The sequence below is a fragment of the Diadema antillarum genome, unplaced genomic scaffold (assembly GCF_040938485.1).
Source record: "Diadema antillarum isolate AM-2024a unplaced genomic scaffold, OU_Dant_1.0 scf00000017, whole genome shotgun sequence".
NCBI classification, from domain to species: domain Eukaryota; kingdom Metazoa; phylum Echinodermata; class Echinoidea; order Diadematoida; family Diadematidae; genus Diadema; species Diadema antillarum.
In genome coordinates this window covers 4,895,593-4,917,236 of record NW_027270906.1, presented here as the reverse complement: position 1 = coordinate 4,917,236, position 21,644 = coordinate 4,895,593, and the positions used below count along the sequence as shown (strand labels likewise).

Here is a 21,644-nt window from a genome sequence, read left to right as displayed (position 1 = left end):
TTTTTAGTAAGTACTCCAGAGCGAGCAAGACCTTACCAAACAAACAAACAAACAAACAAAACCTTTACCCCCCCCCCCCCCTTTGCTTCTGTCACAATTAGAATCCTTCACAGTGAGGGTGTGATTGCAGCGGGAAAATTTTATCTTACTTTTTGCCTTGTTCTCCACAAACTTTCCCTCAAATTAAGCATGTATACCCACACACATACACACAACAGATACACATACAGATATATACAATGGCAATCACACAAAGATGAACAAACATCTTGAGTAGGCCCTATCATGTATCTCCAGTAGATGTGTCATGGTATGCACTATATCCTTGGCTGACTTCCCATGTTGTCTACTCCCCTCTACTTCCACCCCCCCCCCCCCCCCCCAACTACCCTGATATCTTCCTGTAAGCTCACACTTCTTCCTGGTCCATGCAGTCAGTCTTTTTTCCCTCTCTTCAATCCTCCATTTTGTCTCCTTTCATTCATTTATCACCCACCTTGTACATCAACGGAGTAGAGAAAGTACACACACACACACACACACACACACACACACAAACAAAAAATCAAGAAAAAATGTGTAGTACCTAGGGAGAGAGAGAGAAAAAAACCTACAAAAAATAAAGGACGGCTTGAGCTCATGAAGAGATAAAACATTGGTGCGGAAGTTATTGATTGTTGTTCATGCAAAGTTGTACAGGAAGTGGGATCCCGAACGTACTTTCCCCAAATAAGGAAAGCAGTTTTGAACTCTCATTGGTCCATTGTTTGTCCCCTTTTCTGGTATGGAAGCAGTATTGCTTGTTCACCGATGAGGTAATAAAACTGTCACAGAACAAGTGGTAGGCTATGTGTGCATGTAAGTGTGTGTGTGTGTGTGTGTCTGTTTTGTTCTTTTGATTAAGGGAGAAAGTTATCATATGTCAGAACTTGACGTCAGTTTTCTTTTCCCGTTGCAAGGCATTTTGTTGCATGTGAAACTTAAAAAGACTATAAGAAGGCTGTAACATGATGAAGTTTCAGTGAAAGCTGTACACATATCCAAGGGGAGTTGAGTGGAGGTAGAGAAAAAGATAGTGAAAATTCCATCATGATTCTCACGGTGTCTGACATGAGTGATCTGTTAGGCAGACTTTGTAAGTATTCACACAATGTAGGTACAGTAACAGAAACTTTGTTTTTTTTTTTTCTGAAGTCAATTGAGTGATTTTGGGGGATAAATGCAAAACTTGTTTTTGAAATAGTTGTACATGCTAATTGTATTTTAGGAAAATGATCTTAAAAATTGTTTTTTTTTTTAAGAAGTATTCTAACACCTCAAAATATGATGTACCCAAAGTATGTCATAATGCTTAGAATTGACAGAGATAAGAGCTTTTGAGGATTGATTTTAGTGAGGCAATATTTTAGCTTGAACTGTCATGACTCAAGTACGTGCATATTTTTGTGTGTAGAAGTTGTGTAATTGCTCTTCATCATTGCCTTTTAATAAAGGGAAAACTTTTTTTCTCTAATTCATCTGGTAATTTTTAAAGAAGTGCAGATTGAAATGTTGCTGTCTAAAAGCAGGTAATGCTGCCAGCTGCAGGATGAAGGAGTACAGACAATGTTGAATCAAAAGGTCTCACTCTTGATTTGATTTATTGTCAGAATATTTCTGATATAGACTGAACTGTAGCACTTTGTATAATCTTCCTCATTTACTTTATTGTGACTTAAGCCGCAAGCCAGAAGGACACAGACTGTTCACATAACTCAACCTTTGAACCAGAAGGCATGTTGGATCCTTGCACAGAATCCTGAAGAACATATTTTAACTCCATGCCTACAATTGCATGGCAGAGGCGTGAACACATTCAGTAAACAAGCCATTCAGCAGGCAGCCGCAGCAAGGCATAGGGTGGCTAAACAGTCTAGTCAGCACTTTTCAGCCTTGCCTGGCAGTCTGGCGGTCCTGTGTTGACACAATCCTTTCCATCAGATATCCTTCAGACTGCCGCTAATAGGCCGCCGCACAGCTCCCTCGTGTGTCACGTCTTTCCATTCCCTTTCCTTCACATGTTTCCCCTGTTCTCTCTCTCCCCCCTTCTCTCTCTCTACATCCTGAACTTCATTAACAGCTTGGCACGAGGAAGAGGAGCAGCCCCAGCCCCAGCCGCAGTTCCCGACAACACCGTTGCCATTTGTCACGAATAGTAGGAGTGCCCCTGTGAGGTTCCACCACTTTGGCCCCTTTGCCGATCAAGGGCCTACTAGTCTCCAGCCGTTGTCATTGTCGTCGACGAGCCAGGGGCCCTGCCTCCCCTCCCAGTCCCAGGGTGTTCAGCAGGGGCTGCTACAGCAGCAGCAGCACCACCACCAGCAGCAGCAGCCGTTCTCATCACCGTGCCGTTTCTTCCCCCTGAGTCCTGTGCTGTTTGACGCCAACGCCACCATGGTGCGTAAGGCAGGTCCCACCAACCTCAAGGTAATGACCTTCACATCATAAACTTAGCTTCAGCATCATTCCTGTGAGACTCTCTCGTCAAGAGTTCTCACGCTGTTTGGGTTGTTAGCATTTTTTAGACATCGTCTGTGAAGAGATGGCTGGTCTAAGACTTGGTCAGGTTCTAATGAACAGTGATACTCACTTGGCAAAATATGCGGAGTGGAGCTTTGCTTATTTGATTCAAACCTTTTTTTTTAATCCCTTCATGACATTTAGAATATAATATTATCTCGATAATTGTCTGTTTTCAATAAATGCTAATATAATGTAATTTTAGCTTGTGAATCATAGTAGCCTAACATGATATGCTGATATCAATGTGTTTACACGATATAAATTCTGTACCATTTGCAGAAGTTGTATAAAATAGCCAGTCTTTACGGACCGTCTGAAATCTGATTCCATTTTTATCTCAAATTTTGTATCAAATGCTTGACAGAGAATGAGCATTTACGCTTCGAAAATTCTGATGAATTTTTTTTTTGTCTACTGCAAGTAGATCACAGGAACAAGTTCAATACTTCAGGAGTCATTTCCTAAAGTGTAATACCTTTTCTGTGCTTCCTCATATACTAGTAGTCTGAATTATTTCTGTATTCAATGGATCTAATTCTATATAACATTCTTTTGGTTAGATGGTGAAATTGCAGAGCAATCCATCAAAAGTGAAATACAAGAGTTTCCTGTAATAATACTCAGTAATTATACTGTGGAATCAGAAGAATGCTAACAGCCTGAACATGTTTAAACAAGATCATTCTATTTTTTACTTTCTTCAAATCTGTTTCATACAAAAAGCAACAACGAAAAATTTTTTGTTTTGTTTTGTTTGGCTTCGTATACCTTTGCGTATTTCCCAGAATGCAAGCACTGTATTGATTTTATTGTGAGCTGTTTTCAAACTATCAATGTAACATTAGCTATATTATCAATCAAACTTTTACAGAATGGCACGTACAAAGTAGTAGCAATTGTAAGCGCAAAAAGGTGAGTGAGGGGTAAATGTACCAGTACGTTGTATTTCAGAACAAGTCAAATGAATTGTGCTTTGTTGCAGGGATTAAGCTGTCTTAATGTCAATTCACGGTACATGATTGTAATTTTTTCATCCAGTGGCAATGTCATTGATCTTCATAACAATTCACATATTATATACATCCTTCCACCATGCCATGCATATATTTACATATTATTATGTGTCTACTGTTATGTCTGTATGAAAGAAAAATATTATGAAACATATGTATCTCTCATGATGCCTGATGATAATGTATGCCCATCTCTGATTTTCTGCCTGTAATGTCATTTATTGACTTAATCCATGCTTCTTGACAATCTATTGTTATCCAAAGTATGATTATCACAAGCTTAATTATCAGAATTTATTCCTGCCGTGTTTTCATGTCCACAACAGTAAATACATGTACTGTGAAAGTGCATACTTTCGCGCGACTAATTTTTAGCGCTCGGCCGGGTAAGAAGAGTTTCGCATGTTTTTTATTCCGCGGAATCAAGACATCAACTACTGGAACACACAGCAAGCAAAAATATTTGCATGCTTTTATTTTCGCGCTAGTTTCTGGTTGCGCGAAATGCGCGAAAATTTTCACTCTTACAGTAGATGATTTTGCTGCATGTACAGCATTCCCATTGTGAAACATACATTTATGTGTATTTCATGTGGCTGATATGAATGGGTGACCATATTTCATACTAATTTCCTAAATCAGAGTCTGACTCATGAGCATGTAAAAATGTGTTCACATCACAGTACATACACAGTGGCTATCATTTTGAAGCTCAAACTTGCGTTCATTGTGCCTGTGTTCAAAATCCTATGGTATTTTTGAGTCAGTCCCTATAAAGTGATCTACATTTGTGCAATTGAGCACTGTCTACACTCCATCATTTCTAGTCCTGACTTTGATTCATCTAAAACTGCAATAAGTGTCTCACCATGTCCATTGTGTTGAATGCAAGACATCCGTACATTGCTTTACACTTGTTGCAAGCCGACATGTTGTTTTTAAGTGATGCATAAAGCGACGTTCTGTGGGTGCGATATTCAGTAATGAAACCCTGCAGTCATCCGCACAGAGCGGGCTAACGAGCGTCTCCCGATATCTGACACAAAGTGCTCCCCGGCTCAGTCAGTTTGTTTCCCCTGATATCCTCCACACAGCTGTGGCTCCCTCATTGCTGTGACAAACGGGAAATCAGTCAAATTTGCCTGCAATCCAATCCCTCCAGAGTGAGCATTATCCCCATTCCAGAGTCTTAATAGCAGACATTCTTTGCTACCGAAAAAAAGGGAGCACGCTGCCTTGATGAGGGTTGAATTAGAGCTTCCTCTACAGGCCATGGAGTGGAGGGAGTCAGGTACATCTCATTGCTGGTGAGTTTAGGAGAGGGGTCCAGGGAAAATGGGAGGGGGGGGGGGGAGAGGGAGGGGTTTGGTAGGATGGGGATATGGTCACATTTACAAAACTTGTATGGGCCTTGTAATAATGGTATTGATATGAGAATCGACAGGCTATCGGTCAACTATTAACTTTACACAGGTGTCATCAGTTGGCTCAACCCCAATTATTTTGAATTTGGAGAATCTGCAAGAAAGGCATGTCCAGTTCAGACATGTTAATAATCCTCCTACCCACACTGAAATACCATAAATGTTTTCCAGAATGAATATTGTAATTTATAAATTATGCAAATAAGAGAGCACATTTCATCTTCCTCAGGAAAGTTTCATGATTCTGATATTTTGGATGTAAGTAAGAAATTTGTATTAGAATTTTTAAATTTGTGACAAGTCTTCGTTATGACAGCAGGATTTGAAGTGGATTTATTAGGAAGGCTATTATAACTCAGTGAGGCATATCAGAGTCATTTCTCTTCAGAGAAATTGCGCATTGGTATGTGTAGAGATGCAGAGATTTCAGCTACTGTTATGCGTGATGGCACTATTTTCAGGCAGATTGTCTATGTGCACATGTTCATTTGTTAACGTTTATTTTTGGCTGGGTGCTAAAGTGAGTCACTACTGATCAGCAGAAGCATGCAGGGTGGCTGGTTGAAGAATGATTCCAGTCTAAAGTTGCCAATGCACTGCAAGGGGAGGTGAGCTTTTAAAAACAGAAGGAAAATGAAAACAAAGCAAAACAAAATATTCCATTAAGGCTGTCAAACACAGAAAAGAAAAACTTATCCTCAAACATGATCTGAGTGGGAAAAAATGGCCATCAGATCAACTTGGTGTTTTCTACAATTTCTCTTTCCGCAAAATGAAAAGTCAACAAGGGGCCTACAAAAGCTCAGAGCTCAGCACTTGCTATGTTTTAAACTCTCAGTGCACTGCAGAATCTGAATGTTGCTTTGTGAAATGCCGTACCCGTGAAGTAATTGTAACAGAAGCAAACAGAGTATTGTCACATGAGACAAGCCACTGACCAGAGTGTCTTAAGAAATAGAGACCTACATGTATCTGCGATTTTGGAGCTTAGCAGCCACAAATTATTGTATTATATGCTCCTAGTCTTAAGCAGCAAAAAAATGACAGCCGATCAACAGAAGCTGTATTCAATGAAGAATTTTTTAACAATAAGCATAGAACTGTAGACATAAATTTGCATTGATAGCTGTTGGGTGAATCTATCGTTTCCATTGTGACTAACCAATTTATTAAGTAACAATGGCTTGCTGGTTTAATAGACTTTTTCCAGGCCCATGAATAATAATTGCATTCACGGATCTAGAAGGAGAAAGTAGAAAAAGAAGAAAAACTTTTTGCTGGTGCATCTCCCTCCTTCTCGCTTCGCTCATTATGAATTGTTTTCTCCGACAATGGCATTTGGGAATTAAAAAAAAGGCTAAATTCAGAGTAGAAGTACTAGAATGGGGATTGGGATCGGGGGAGGGGGAGGGGAGGAATTTGCCATTGGAACAGAGGGCGCTGTGAGCACATGCACTTCGCCAGCCAGCCACGTGGGTTTTCCTGCCGACCGAGGTCTTCCGGCTTTAATTAGCACTCTCTGGCGCTGATTTAAGGACTTCTGACAGCGAGTTGCGATGATATTGAAATGTTTTTTGAGCCCAAACTGGGGTTTGTCAAGCTGCGTCTGAAACTGCGCAAAGGAAGCTGCAATTATTTCTGTTGAAGCTGGAAATCTGGCAGTGTCTTGTGTCTGTATATTAAGCTTTACTCTTGGGAGGAAAATTCTATACCTCCATGCTGCTGTTTTGTGTTCTTTTTGTTTTGTATAAGAATTACCCGTGATTGCTATTTTGATAACAATGTAATATTATGTGCCTGTATGGAGGAAAAACAAACTGGAGTGATTTGAAATACAATAAATCTTAATGCCCTGCCTTAACAGACAGATAAGAATGTGCATGCAAGCCTGAAGGCAAAATTGTTCTTTTTTTCAGATAAAAAATATGCTACACAAGATTTTTGGATGGGGCTGCTATGAAATAGAATGTACTTTTGTACTGCACACACACAAAATAATAATGATAATAATAATAAGATTAGGGTTCTTTGAACTGTAAAGCCTATTAGCTGCAATACCTTCCAATATGATAAGAAGCACCTCTAAGAAAAATTGCTTATCACTATACATTATAGCACACACACACACACACACACACACACACACACACACACACACACACACACACACACACACACATTTTTGGGATCAATAGTGGTAACATTAATTACTGCATACGCATACTTTGTGAGCATGAAATTTCATGAAGTGGGGCTTGTAAGACAATTTTCGGGAGTGGATTGAGTTGAGTGAGATACCAACAAGTCACGCACGTGAAAGATCCCACTTCATTCATTCATTGCAAACCCGGTGAAGTGGTCCCCCTACCTACCCACACAAGAAAACAGGCAAATGATGCCGATCCCTCGTGGTTCGCCCCAGGTGACTAGTAAAAGTCAGCAACAGTATCATCCCGGCACATATATCTCATTGTGCCATACACTTGAATGAATGAAGCCCGGCAGTTGTTTGCTTTTAAGCATTGAAATTGATTGAAATCAGTTAAAATCAAGTGGATTCAAACATGTATAGTGCTAATTCAAACCTAGATCATGTGAGGGAGTTTAACTAAAATTGTGCCTAGCAAAACTTGAAACATTGATTAGGGTTGGCAGTACATAATTGTACTCTTTGCTGAATTATGGGATGACAGTGAGAACAGAGTTAATGGCTTGAACGTGTGTATGCACTTGAATATTGATCAGTGCTTTTACAATCATGCTTTATGATGTGCAGAACCTGAAACTACATTGGTTTGTCATCAAAATACCTGAACAGCAATGCAAACAAAGAAAAAGGGGAGTGGAGGGGATATTGGTGGAGAACGTGCAGTCGTACAGGTATTTGAGAAACAGAAACTGATGACTCAGCAGAACACGTATCGCGCCCAGATATTGGTCCTTGTCCTATGTGGGCATTTATTAGACCGCACAATGTCACCTCATGGTATTTGACGCCGTCCGTGTCAACACGTGCCGCAGCCTCCAGCGTAGGACAATCAGGTTTGCCCAATCAGCCTCTTCCATGCCAGCAGCTACATTGACATTGGCACTACAGGATCTACCCAAGCTAGCACATGAAGAGAGGTAATATGGGAGGGGGGGGGGGGGCTTTTAGGGTTGATGGTTCGGTTCATAGTCCACTCATTGTGTAACTGGTGGGTTGGCTGGCTGGCACAGTCCATACTTTCAACACGTGATTCAGTGGCATTGCTCAAATTCAGCTTGTTTCTGTTTAGGTGTGTAGTGCAGTATTCCAAAGGTATACCAGCTCTCATTGTTGTTTTTGTTATTTTTTTTATTTCGTTATGATTATGACTTCTGTTACAAGCATTATTTCTAGTATTCTTATAACCTTATTTTATTGTTATTATTGTTAGCATTCTTTATTATACTTTGTGATTAAACCTGGGATTACAGTGACACAGAGACCCACTTGCAAGCTTGCTTCATAATGTTGGTCTCTTTCTCAACACTGCACCGAGTAGGCCTACTCATGATTTTTGACACCTTATGTTGAAAATTAGCTTAAAAGCATGGAGCTACAGCTCCATGGCCAGAGTAAAGCCCAATGCCCACTGTGCGACCTGAGCCTGCGAGCTGGTGGCAAGCTGGTGCGAGCTGTATAGGGCGCCAAGTATGGCATGGCCTGTTTCATTACAAAATGACTGATTTCATAACGAAATAGGCCATGCGATACTTGGCGCCCCATACAGCTCGCACCAGCTTGCCACCAGCTCGCAGGCTCAGGTCGCACAGTGGGCATCGGGCTTTGGGATAGCATGCACACTAGCCAATAGAAAGTGAGCTTGTTAATGATTGGCATGTATGACATATAAAAAAGACACATTAAAAGCAGATCTTGAAAGCAGACTTTGAGGAGATTTTAATTACACGGTATGTTGTGGAGCTGTCCATCGAAATGTGAAAAGGGCAAGGACATAGGTGACGGAAGTTGTCTTTCTACCCCATTGGAAGGGAGAAAGAGAATTTGTATTTGAATTCCCCATGAAAATGGGGAAGTGCAGCCGGGATAGAGCAATTATTGTAGTTTCTGAAGTCGAAATTAGATTAGGAGCTGGCTGAAAGTCAGGTTTGCGTCGCAGCCTCTCACAGGAATTGACTCACGGCTGAATGTTGTATGACAAATTTCGCCATCAGCCTGGGCTTCCTTCCATTTCAAGACGGCCCGGTTTGTATTTCCCCCCCAAGAGCTGCACAGCCGGTGAGTTTATCACTGTATGCTGACGTGCCGTATCTCCCCTGCACCCACTATGAAACTGGCTTTCTTGCCTTTAGAAGTCCTTCTGTTCCCACAGTCATCTGTATTGTGCAAAATGCGTGGGTCTGGAAATAGTATGTGAAGACTAGCTCTCGACTTTGTCCCCACCCCCTGTTTGGGAGGGGGGATAAAGAAATAGATACATTTACATGTAGGACCTACTTGCATGGAAGTGCCTTCCACTCTCTCTCCCCCTTCTTGCACTGATTTATGACTGTAAGCTTTTAAGACTATTTTTGAGACCATGTATGTGATCTACCGTGAGAGCAAATTGGGATGGATTTCAAAATGCGATGAGTTTGGATATAATTCAAACTAAGCTACAACTTCACGATTATGAGCTACAACTTTATGTGAATGTTCTGCAGGAAGAGATAGTCATACAAAAGGGTGCAAGGATGACAAACTGAGTTTCCAGGGGACACTGTATTAAAATCAGAAATGTAAATTGTTGAAGATCATTTTTTTTTCTTAATTTTATAATTTCTTGTGTGTTGCAGCATTATAGCACACCTTGAAATATTGCTAATAATTGACTGTTTTGAAAGAACACATTTTTGCTTTAATCTACTAAAAGAAATAAATTATGTGTGCTCATTTCATCTGTCATTTTTTTCTATTTCTCTCAATAGAGTTACCAACTGTAAATTCTTTTACAGCTCTAATATATTTTTCCTCATAATAATATGAAAGTGATATTTTTTGTAGATTTTTGAACCTGGTTTTGTAAGTTGTAGTAATTATAAGCATGCTCAATCCATGCAAGTTTCTTACATATTCAACCAAAATATGGTTTTTGCCTTCAACTTTTTCTCTCATTATATTATCATTTGTTTGTTTGTTTGTTTGTTTTGGATCAGCAGAGTATGACAACCTAGTGTCAATTACTTTCACAATATGTCTCGTTTCCCAGGACCTTTCCTGTTGAGTCAAAAAGGGGCGTTCCCTGCAAGGGAAAAAGAGTAGGACCCGGAAGTTTGACGTCACAATAAAATCATCACCCTTCCCCCAGCGGCAATGGCCGAATAGGTTTAGGTTTTCACAGTCCCTGCGATTGATTATGAGATTATCTACTCTTCAACCAGAGTATTATACTAGGTTTCTGTTTTTGTTTTTTGTTTTTCTGTGAAAGTTGAAAGACATTGACTGCTATTGGATGTCATATTCAGTTTATAGTAAGACGTAATGCTCATGTGTGGTTGAAAGTTTTGATACTCCCTGTTGTCAAGTAGTCCAATATCTCTGCTATATAACTTCTGATTCATATGATACTTGGGTGTATTTCTGTCTCCATTTTTGCAGAATTTTGAGGGAAGCTGGGGGCATCTTTAGTCACATCTGACATGTGCAAGTCTCCTGTGACATTGCCCATGCCATGGTGCAACCCATATATATTTCTCTGCATTGTTTATTTTTTCTCAGTTTTATTTGTCATATCCTGTCTCCCGTTCTGCTACGGTAGAGAAAGGAAAGGGGAGGGGGGGCAAAAGCTGGGAAGGAAGGTGGAATGGGTAAAGGCCAGGATCGATAAGATCTCTTCCGACCCTGCTTGCTCCCATTCAGAAGGAGCTAGAGAAAGGACGGGTCGTTGGTTGTTTGAAGGGATTAGTGGACCAATTGCTCCCCAGTGGGCCCCCTGTCACCCGCTTCCCCCGGAGAAAAATTGTCTTTCAAGTTTTACAATCAGCATCCTTTTTCTCTCCTTCCTCATGCCTCAGAACATTAACCCGTTGAGGACAGGCTGATATTGCTACAACAGGCATTTCCCATAGACACCTGCCCAAATATTCTCAGGACTCGTCTTCATTGGGTTAAGACTTCAATTAAACAATTCTTGCAGTTCCATTCTGTTCTGCGTTCAATTCAATGAAATGAGCAACACACGTACAACATTAGTAAACAGTTCCAAGGGTTTATTTTCTTTGAGCGTGAAGAATTATAATTGATGTGAATTCCCTGCACAAGTCAGTGTGATATAACAAGACTGAATCACCAACTGCATGCATTAGGCTGTGATTACATAATATATCACAATCTTTTACATTCAAAATCTTTGATTAACCATGATTGATGTTGTACTGATTTTATTGCTTTGATTTGGTTAGCAGGAAACTTCAAGCAGAAAATATATAAGTATTTATTGCCTGATAGCCCTCATAATTTCACTAATATTTCCTGGCTGATATATACTTGCATCTAGGTCATCAAGTCATAATTTTGCTGCTGTTGCCCAAACCTTTCTTGTTTCCCTTTATTTTGAAACTAACAGTATTATCAGGACTGACAAGTCTTAACGTGCTTTGAAAATCTAAAAATTCTTATTCCAGTGCAACTCTGCATCCACCCCCAAAATAAATAAACTTCAAAAGAAAGAGAAAAAAAAAATTCCCTATTAAGAATGATTCAAAAATGACAAAATTTGATAAGAAACCAGGAAGATATCCATTTTGAAATTTCACAATTTTTTGGAAAACATTTCTTGACCAGTCCTTATGAATATTCTAATGAGTGAGTCGGTGATGTCATACCATCACAGTTTTTCATGTATCGTGTTATATACATGTAGAAGTTTGAAAAAATTTGTTATTTGTAGCTGTTAAATAAAAGTAAAAGCATGTTCCCATACCAGGATATATCAGACTTATTTTTTTTTTCTGGGTGGTTTTAAGATAAGTTTTATATTCATATAGCTGAAATAGATGAGATTATTTTTTTTCTTTTCTAACTGTATATGAAATGAATAAGAAATTGTGAGAGCATGACGTCGTCAACTCCATTGAAACCTATAATTGAATGATAAAGTCGTGCAATAAAGAAGCTTACAATGTTATCATTGTCCTTCATTGTTCGATAAAAAAAATGATGTCTTTATCCTTTGCTGTTCTGTGTTTGGTAATGTTCCACCAATGAATAGCATGCTTCATTACCACTAATTGTCGCTCAATCACCAAGCATTGGCTGAAGATGAAACAGATGTAATGTAGGCCCTACATACATGTACGAATGTGACCACAATATCTTGCATTTCACGCTTTGCTTTCTCAAATCAAGATCTACAGTAACACAGCTCAGAAGTATCTCATCAATTCATCCATCCCTCCATCACTTGTTGAAATCATCACCAAAATGTAGCTCATTTGCTGCTGCCCATCCCCACCCCACCCTCCATAAAATACTCCACCACCCCTTGTTCGCATGTCCAAACTTTGTCGATAATTATTGCACTACACGTTTTCATCTTTGCTCCACAGTATCAAAGAAGCTTTAAAAAAAATCGGAGTAGATGTTTGTTAAATCACTCTTTGTCCATATTAAGTCATAAGGAAGTTGTAAAGTGCCTTTTCTTTCCTCTCAAGGCATTGACGGAAATTAGGATGTGTTTTGCTGAGGTCTGTTGATAAAGAAAGGCAGAAAGAAAGATATAAACAGACATACTGACAGAGAGATACAAGTAGAACTGTTCATGTTACCTTTTGCAACTCTCGATATCAGGAAGTCAGAAGGGAAACTTGCTTATCCTTCCTGAATGTTCCAAGTGAAACTTTCACAGAAATGAACAATCATTGAATATATTGTACTATGTACTTGTATAGAGTAGCATTTGCAATGCATGTAAAAGGTTTTGCCTGAAATGTGGCAAATGTGACAATGATATGTGATTGTGGATCACAGTCTCTGTCACTTGAAACAAGCTGAAAGCTATCAAGAAGAGTATCACATATCTTTTTCACGATAAGAAGATGAGTAAATAAAGGCTGGATTTCACTCTATTGAGGAGAATTCATTGCAGTGGGAAGTTTGTTTTGAGTGAAGGCAGTCATTTGTGGAGCAGTATATTAGTGAAAATCTGATTTTGAATAAAGAAGGCAGGAATTTTTTTTTTTAAAGAAATGACAATGTGAATGTCTATTTTTTTTTAAACATGACATCCTATAGGCTGATTACTACAGCAATCTTGAGAAATGTGAAATGCGTTGTATGGTTTTCTGCATTTACTTTGCACATTGATGAATATTTAAAGCTTTTTTACTTTGATATTTGCTGTGCTGTTTACGTGTGTTTGGAAGAAGTAAAACAGATAGTCACATCAAATACACTGTATGCCTTGAGCTGAGAGATGAAATAATGTTCCATTCAAGAAAAAGAAAGATATGCAAGGTCTGATTTTACAAACCATACAGAAAGTATTTGAGGAAGGCCTTTGTCATGAGGCTGTGGTTTGCTACGGTTTTGATGTCGACATGAAAGAAAAAAAAAATGTTTTGAAGGCAATTTATCTGGCCATCATGTTATTTCTGTTATTTGTCTAACCCTGCTCAACTGTCTTGCTTGATTTGATATGCTGATCACACTCAAAATAACATTGTCCCCCTGTTGATATCTCCCAACTGGGCAGCCATAGTTTTTTTTTTTAATGTGCAATTGTCTGAGCAAATGTATTTCGACTACCAAATTAGTGATGATAAACGCTGATACTATTACGCAATAGGTGTGTCACCTTGCACTGCATGGTCATTGATCAGTGCAGTAGTAATCAAAAGTCTAATCAGAGGCAAGCCTCTGTTGAATTAAGGCAGACCGCAACAGTGCAAAGTCTGCCAGTGGTACCAGATTATCACCAACCCTGAGCTTACATACACGTAGTGTGTATGTAATATAGACTACAAATATCTCGACAACCTTCTGATGTTAAGATACTCAAAAGCAAATTACGTTCAGAGCTATGTTTGCACACCTAAAGGGTGCTTGATTATCTTGTGACCATTCCCCCAACCTTGTTCAAGAAGTTAAAGTGAAACTGAAGCAAAGAACCAAATTGCAAAATGTTGCAGGCTTGCAAGGGGACTTTTACAAAGGTTTTTACTTTCAGAAATGCATGGTGTGTAGTCCTAAGCAACCAACATGTGGTGGATTGCATCAACATTGAGTGTAGTCCCAAGTGAAATCCCCCCTTATGGTTCACGGTGGAGCCCGTAGTGCTGTGCATGTATTTTGTTGAGAGCCTCTGACAAGTTTTGCAGTGGCAGATAGATACTGTGGGATATTTGATGAGGTAAATTGTTGTGGATTGGAGTCATAGCTGAAGCTTTCTCAGGTAACAAAGGAAATTTAATTGAGAATGGGAGTGTGAGATAGGTATACCTCAGCCAATTTTGTAGCGAGTGCCATTGACATAAACTGACGGGATGTGTGCATTGTATATTCAGTAATTTCCAACAGACCGACGACCGCTTGCGTTCGCCCCGCTCCCTGTCCCGCCCTTAACACCGGGATGGCATCTGGTTACTGTGGCAACGCAGACGACCACTGGGGTGAACGCAAACAACCAACGTACAAGTAAATTATGCGTATCTAAGTGTATTGTGCCCTTTCTCATTCTCAGTTTATGTCATGCTTGTAACCAGTAATCAAATGACAAGCGTGTAACACATGTTCTTTGAATTAGTGTTTCAAATCAAAACACTGTGTGTACAATGTGGGTTGCAACATCATCTGTATCAAGTTTAAAGTTCAGTGTATTTTCTTACTGAAATGAGTTTTTGCCGGTAACATAAAGTTTCACTGAGACATCTGCAGCTCAAATTTGAGGCTGTGCTGGAAATAAGTGCAGACGTTGCTCTTAACGACAATTTACACAGTTTTTACCAAACTCTTGTAATTGTACTTCATCACTTCATTTAAGCCAGAGTTTTTTTGCACAGTGATAGATAGGCAGTGTAAAATAATGATAACTTTTCTACAAGTATACAGTTTGATGTATGTGTATAACAGTGGCAGTGAGATGTTGTGAGATGCCTTGTAATATTAGAAATGCAGGTATTTTCTTTCCTTGTGAAACAGTATATTAATCATCTACTGTACAAGCTGTTATTTTCGTGCACAGATATTTTCGCAAATTAGGAGGTCACAGACGTTTTTGTGAGATGTTGTTTTCGCAATTTAACACCAACGATATCTTTAAATGCATTGTTGGGATACCCTTGTGCATGGCGACATTTTCGCGTGTTGTTACATTCATGATCCAACTGTGATGCGCGAAATTTGCAAAAAAATTAAACCCCATGAAAATAACAGCTTATACAGTAATTAATCATGAACCACAGAGAAATTTATATATTTTGATACCTTGAGAGAAAATTGAGATGCAACGTGAGACCAGAGGAAATTGAGCAAAAACTCTGACCAAGCAAAATTTATCACTGTTGAGATTTATAGTGTACGGTAACCTGTTTGTCTTCAAAATAAGCTTGCCAGTCATGAAAAAAAAAAAAATTATTAATAATGAACTACAAATTTTATGCTGAGTCATCGATGCTGGCAAAGCATTACTGACAATTTGATTATCTCTACAAAGAGCGTCGCAAGCAATTAATTGAACAACCGTCTACAGATGTACAATTTATCTCTCAATATAGTTTTTTGTTCCAAAGTCCTGTGAGAAAATGTTGACTGTTTTGCATATGGTTCATGGGAAAGAAAACCTCTGCATATACTGTGCTAGGCTGAGACGTCTCTATAGTTTGGATCGAACCAGCAGGTGCTGGTATCTGTTTGATACCTATATCATACAGCTGTCTGATTGCGTGATAGCGTTTTTACGGTTACTTGATATGGCTGCTTTCCTCAGTCAAGTGTTCACTTGCAATTTGTAGGTGAACTTCTTGATGATGGTATGCAAGTATGAATGAGTGTGTGTGTGTGTGTGTGTGTGTGTGTGTGTGTCTGCCTGTGTGTTTGATGTTTACAAATGCCTACCAACCAAATGTGCACGTACATGGATAACCTTTTCCCGGGTTCTCTTCATATACGGGTACTGGTCATGTGATTCAATGTACATATGTATCATGTGACATTGTAGCCGTTGCTTCTTTTTCTACAAAATTTATCTAAATGTTCAATTTGTCAGACCCTTTGCCATGTCTTTAGTGGTTTTACAGCACAATCTCTTTTTTCTCCCTCCATATGATATATTCTCAAATGCTCTTGTCACCAATAGTCAGAAAAAGAAGGACATTTTTGTTTGTTTCCCCCTTGCACAGGTTGAGTATGATCACATTGTGCGATTGGGCATACTCATACAGTAACTAAAGTTTGCTTTCTCCTAGCTATCAAGTGAGGAACCAAATAATCTTATACGATATTAATGTAAAAGCAGAATGAGGAATCAAGCAGATGTTTGGATTTGAGTTGTAATGCACTGTTTCTTTTATGTAATGTCATTTCTCCCATCACAGATGCGTCAGGAGATCTCGCCCCAGCCCCCAGAGCAGGTCATCAATGATCGCGAGCTCATGAGCTTCTCGGTGCGTGAGCTGAACCGGCGGCTACGCGGCCTTCCCAAGGAGCAGATTCTCCAGCTGAAGCAGCGGCGACGCACGCTGAAGAACCGTGGCTATGCCGCCAACTGTCGCGAGAAGCGCGTGACGCAGAAGGAGTCGTTGGAAGGAGAACAGGAGAGGCTCAAGATGGAGGTGAGTAGAGGGAGGGGGATCTTTACCACTTGACTGATTGTGAATGGAGTCAAATCAAACAGAGAGAACATTTGCAGTGTCATTGAAATCAGACAAAAATTTGAGAACTTCGTCATCTTGCTCGTCAGGGACTGGGTTACTAAAGAGAGCCCATCTCTCCATTCCTGTGGTTTCGATGACGATTGAGGGTGATTTTAGGGTGTGATTATAGTAGAGATACAAACTCAATAATTCATGCAATAATTTGCTCTGCAAACACATGCAAGAACTAGAATCACTTGTTTGAATATAACCAGGGACCTTTGGAAGCGTTTGAATTTTTGCATACTTGTTCACAATTTGCTTATGATTCCCAATGTAGCAGCCAGCAAAACTTCTCATAGTTTTGAAGGCAAATAAGGCGATGTATTCAAGATTTAAACATGCAGACGTTCTCTGGGTGTGTTTGGCATGGCAGGTTGAAAAGCTGGCTTCGGAGAATGCCAAACAGCGAGAAGCTCTGGACGAACTCCACCGCCGCTACAAGTCCCTCCTCCAGTTCGCCACTAAAGTCAGTCCGGACAAGATCAAGATCCTCTCGGGCCCGCTGACCGCAACTGACCTCAACAAGGACAGCCCCGGCCTCAACCCTGGCCCCAGCCAGAGGCTGGAGGGAGCGGCGGCCAGTGTGGCAGTCAAGCAGGAAGCTTCTGACCAGAGACTGGGCGACTAAAGAGAACCAGTCTCTCTCCCTTCCTCTGGTTTCCATGACGATTGAGAGTGAATCCTGGGTGTGTTAGTAGAGAAAAGGACTCAAAACTAGGCAATAATTTGCTTATCACCCTGGGTAATGCTCTCAAGCTGAGATATACATGTAAGAGTTTGTAGCATCAAGTCACATTTCTACAAATCTTGTCATTTCTCTTCAGTTTTGAAGTCACTCAGTTCTTCCTGTGCAAATTGTCAAATTAAATGATGTACTTGTAGTTTTAGCGAGTTGCGGTCTGGATTGTTACATACGAGTTGTAAGATAGATGAGTTGTAAGTCCGAGACTGCAATAAGATCAAGCAATCAGTGAGTTGAACTCTAGAAAAACTAACAATTAAGAGACCCAGAGTTGGCATGTAAATGTAAGATTTTGGCCCAGAAGCAACACACGTTTTTTGTTTTTTTTTTCTCCTCGCAAAGCTCATTCCCATGTAGAATGCTCAGAAATTGTTCCTATTAAGCATTGGATGAATTACAAAAGGGAAAAAACACAGATATTAGAACTATCCTTTGGAGATGATTCATGGACTTGTTTTGGTGTCGTAGCTTTCAACCCGAAGTTCTGTCTTGTACGTGCCAAATGTAAACCTTTTGTGTTAATTTTCAACACAGAACAAATCTTTGTCATTTCAACCATCCAGCTCGTATGAACAAGATCAGGTAGCATCCCATGCCTCGGTAATGTGTGTTTACACTCATCCATATCTGGGCAGTGTGTTGCTGTAAGATTGTTTAAAAGAAGACTTTCATATGTGGCTCTATATGTATATATCTGTTTTATGTAGCTTAGGAGGTTGTACATAAAGTGAAATGTCCACTTTGTTTTTCATAAAGTGTAGCCCAGGTGAGAACTTTTGTCTCCTACATTTATACCTTTGGAAAATGCTACTTTTTATTTTTCTCTTTGTTACATTAAAACATGATATTTTTTTTAGCAAAATCAAGTTGGTGCCTAAGTATTTATCTTGATTTTGAAATAGGGTACATTGACAGAAGACACAAATAAATATATAATGATGTTACAAATGGTAAATATTCTCATCAATAACCAAAATAGCAAAAAAGAGGGAAAAAAAGGAGAGAGAGTAAAGCCAAGAATATGATATATTAGTTGTATACAATTTACAGTAATTTTTGTGTGGAGATAATATGAAGGTATATGGTTTATTTACATTCTTAACTTATGTTTCAGAGAATTTTTAATATACCGGTAGATTTATGGATTTTGTTGTTGTGTGTCTGCTGAGGACTTAAGTGTATGTTACCGTGTGACTGAATTGATGTTGTTGCTATGTGACATGGATTATTGCTGAACTGGTGTATGTTGACAAATGTGCATTTAGCTGTGACTCTTTAGTTGCATTAGGAGAAACCAAAGTGTTAGATAATAGCCGTCGACTAGCTATGTGTATTTTAGTTGATATTCTGTATGACAGTGAGTCTTTCCTGCTTTGAATGTTCGATTCAGGTGCGTGTATGTTGCTTGTGTTTGTTTGTTTGTTTGTGTGTATGTGATGATATGCATGTATATATGTATGTATGTTTGTATGTAAGTGTATGTGTGTGTCTGTGTGTGTGTGTGTGTGTGTATGTCTGTGTGTCTGTGTGTATTGAGGACATGGGTACCATCCCATGGGCATTGGTATTATGTGTTTTTTAGCTATTTATGAATGTGGTGTTTGACTGGTATCTGACACATGTTTTGTGATTTAAAGTAAGTAGAAAGAAGTAGTGTAGTATAAATGGCTTAGGGATAGGCAGGGCCTGACATTAACTATTAACTATTTGTCTGGTGGCCCATTCGGGCCACTAAATCTTTACATCTGAAATTTTGGTGGTCCGAAAAAGATGTGTAGTGGGCCAAAATAAAAGCAAACGTAACAATCCATTTTGAATTGTAGTTGCCCAACAGGGCCACTAAAAAGATAAATTTGGTGGCCCCACAACATTTTTTACTTGCCCCGGGCCACCACCGAGCTCTTGTAGGGTTATGGGTTGGGTCATATCAGCATGAATGCATTTTGTTTGCTTGTGTTGAGTGTGTGCTGGAGTGTATGGTGAGACTGGAATTCTTTTTTTTTTTTTTTTTTTAAAGTCATGTCTTATTTGCTTCTGTGTACTCTAGATCAAAAAGGGTGCAGCCTCTAGTTCCAAATCATGGATGTCTTGTGTTTTCTCTGCTTTAATAGAATGCAATCTACCAACCTTACCTTCTGCATACAAACACATTATCATGCTATACTAGTTTGTTTGAGACCCAAGACATTTTTGTGTCTTAGGTGTCTTGTGTAAATGTCATATCATTGTGTAGTACTATCTATCTGGCCACTTCGGTTTTCCTTTCCTTTTTCTTTTCAGAAAGAAACGTTCAGTATTTGCGAAAATTTGATAACATACTGAAGACAGCAAGATTTGTTCTATCAGAGACTATACATAGGTATATTTGCAAAGATGATATTGATGCAAAGTTGTCTATTCTATCTAACAAATGGTGATGAGAGCTTTAATAGTGATGTGATGTTCAGTAGCAATTTTTTGTCAGGTGTCATGTATTTTGTTTTGGTAAAGGCTTACAGGGATCTTGCTCACGAGTATAGCCTGAAGTGAGTGACCCACATAGCTGGTATGTCAAGCTGTTCATAGCTCTGCTTGCAGTAACCCAGCCCCAACCCAGAACGAATAGTACTCCTCTATTCTAATGACATGTGAGGCTTGCACCTGTGGTGGTTTGGGAGGGGGTGGTGGGGCAGAAAAGAGGCGCACACTTTGGAGCCAAAATAATGTGCTATACTAGAACAAATGTATGAGGTGGGATGGGGATTTAAGACTCAAAGCCATTTAGTATGGATAACAGTGCTTGTCCCACTTGGCCCTTCAGAAGTTGATACCGTAAACTGGGGGGACATTGGACAGGTGGGTGACTTTGGACAGTTCAGAAAAAAAAGATTGTTTCACTTACATTTGTTTTGCTGTTGGTTTTTCTGAAAATATTTTTGTAGGTTATGAAAGGGGGATATGTGAATATTTGAATGACTGCACTTCTCTTGTATATTGCATTACCTTATATGTTTTTTGGGCTTTTCTTTGCAGGGTCCATGGAATGTTTGAATTTTGTGGCCGTCGAACTTTTGGTACTCTAGGAATACAGAACTATGGAAGCTCAAGCTTATTTGTTGGATAGTGAACATGAAGTTGTCATGAACTCACCTGTATACTCAGGATACCTGACCACCCTTACAAATTTCAAAATAGGTCATGTCCAATTTCACCCCTGGATTTGGGGTCACTTACGGGGTGACTTTGGACACCACAAAAGTATCCAAATGTTCGACGGCTATGCAATGTTTTTTCTTTCTTTTACAGATGAAATAGTTAGTTATTATGGGGAGATCATGTAAAAGATGATCTAGGTCAAGAGACTATAGAAACTCTTAAGAAGAAAGCATGAAAGATGCTGTGAAAGCTTGCAAAAATGGAATGTCGATCAGGAAAGCATGCACAGAATTTAACGTTAAAAGAGGGACTTTGTGTAACAGACTGAACAATTGGCACACAAGATTTCCAGTAGACATTGGTTTTCATTTTGTGAACCTAGGTCCAAGAATTTGAGCAAATACCGGTATTTCCTGTATTTGGTTTTACTTTTGTGATTCCTAGGGCGAGGAAAACCTTGTATTTCCAGTAGACATTGGTTTTACATTTGTGATAACTAGGGCCAATAAAAACCTTGTGTTTCTAGTAGACAAAATTTTGTTCTTTCTTTCCAAAGGCATTTAAAAAAAATGAAAATGTGTTATTTTGCAAACATTTCAAACTGACCTAAAGTTACAATGAACAACATTCAAAGAAAATTACGAAATTTTCTTGTAGAACTACATACCCTGGTACTTGAATCTGGCCAACGTCATGTGTACATGAATTTCTTGGGGTAAAACCCCAAATTATTCTTTAAGATGACATGAAAATGATCCATGACCCATTTAAATAGTAGTTTACCTTACTAACATCTGTAGAATTTGACAACTCAATGATGGTACATGTACATTGTCCAATACCTCACTTATCCATGTGATCAAAGTTGCTTACTATCCTACATTGTAATTG

The 21,644-nt window shown here is 39.2% G+C and overlaps 1 protein-coding gene across 1 annotated transcript; it reads left to right on the top strand.

The window, feature by feature from the left end:
• Positions 1 to 887: 887 nt before the first annotated feature.
• On the top strand, positions 888 to 20,422 carry LOC139727394 (uncharacterized). Its single transcript, XM_071638353.1, has 4 exons — positions 888 to 1,135; positions 2,120 to 2,466; positions 16,556 to 16,792; positions 17,250 to 20,422. The coding sequence occupies exons 1-4, from the start codon at positions 1,090 to 1,092 to the stop codon at positions 17,502 to 17,504; spliced, it is 885 nt and encodes a 294-aa protein (XP_071494454.1). The 5' UTR covers positions 888 to 1,089; the 3' UTR covers positions 17,505 to 20,422.
• Positions 20,423 to 21,644: the final 1,222 nt, after the last annotated feature.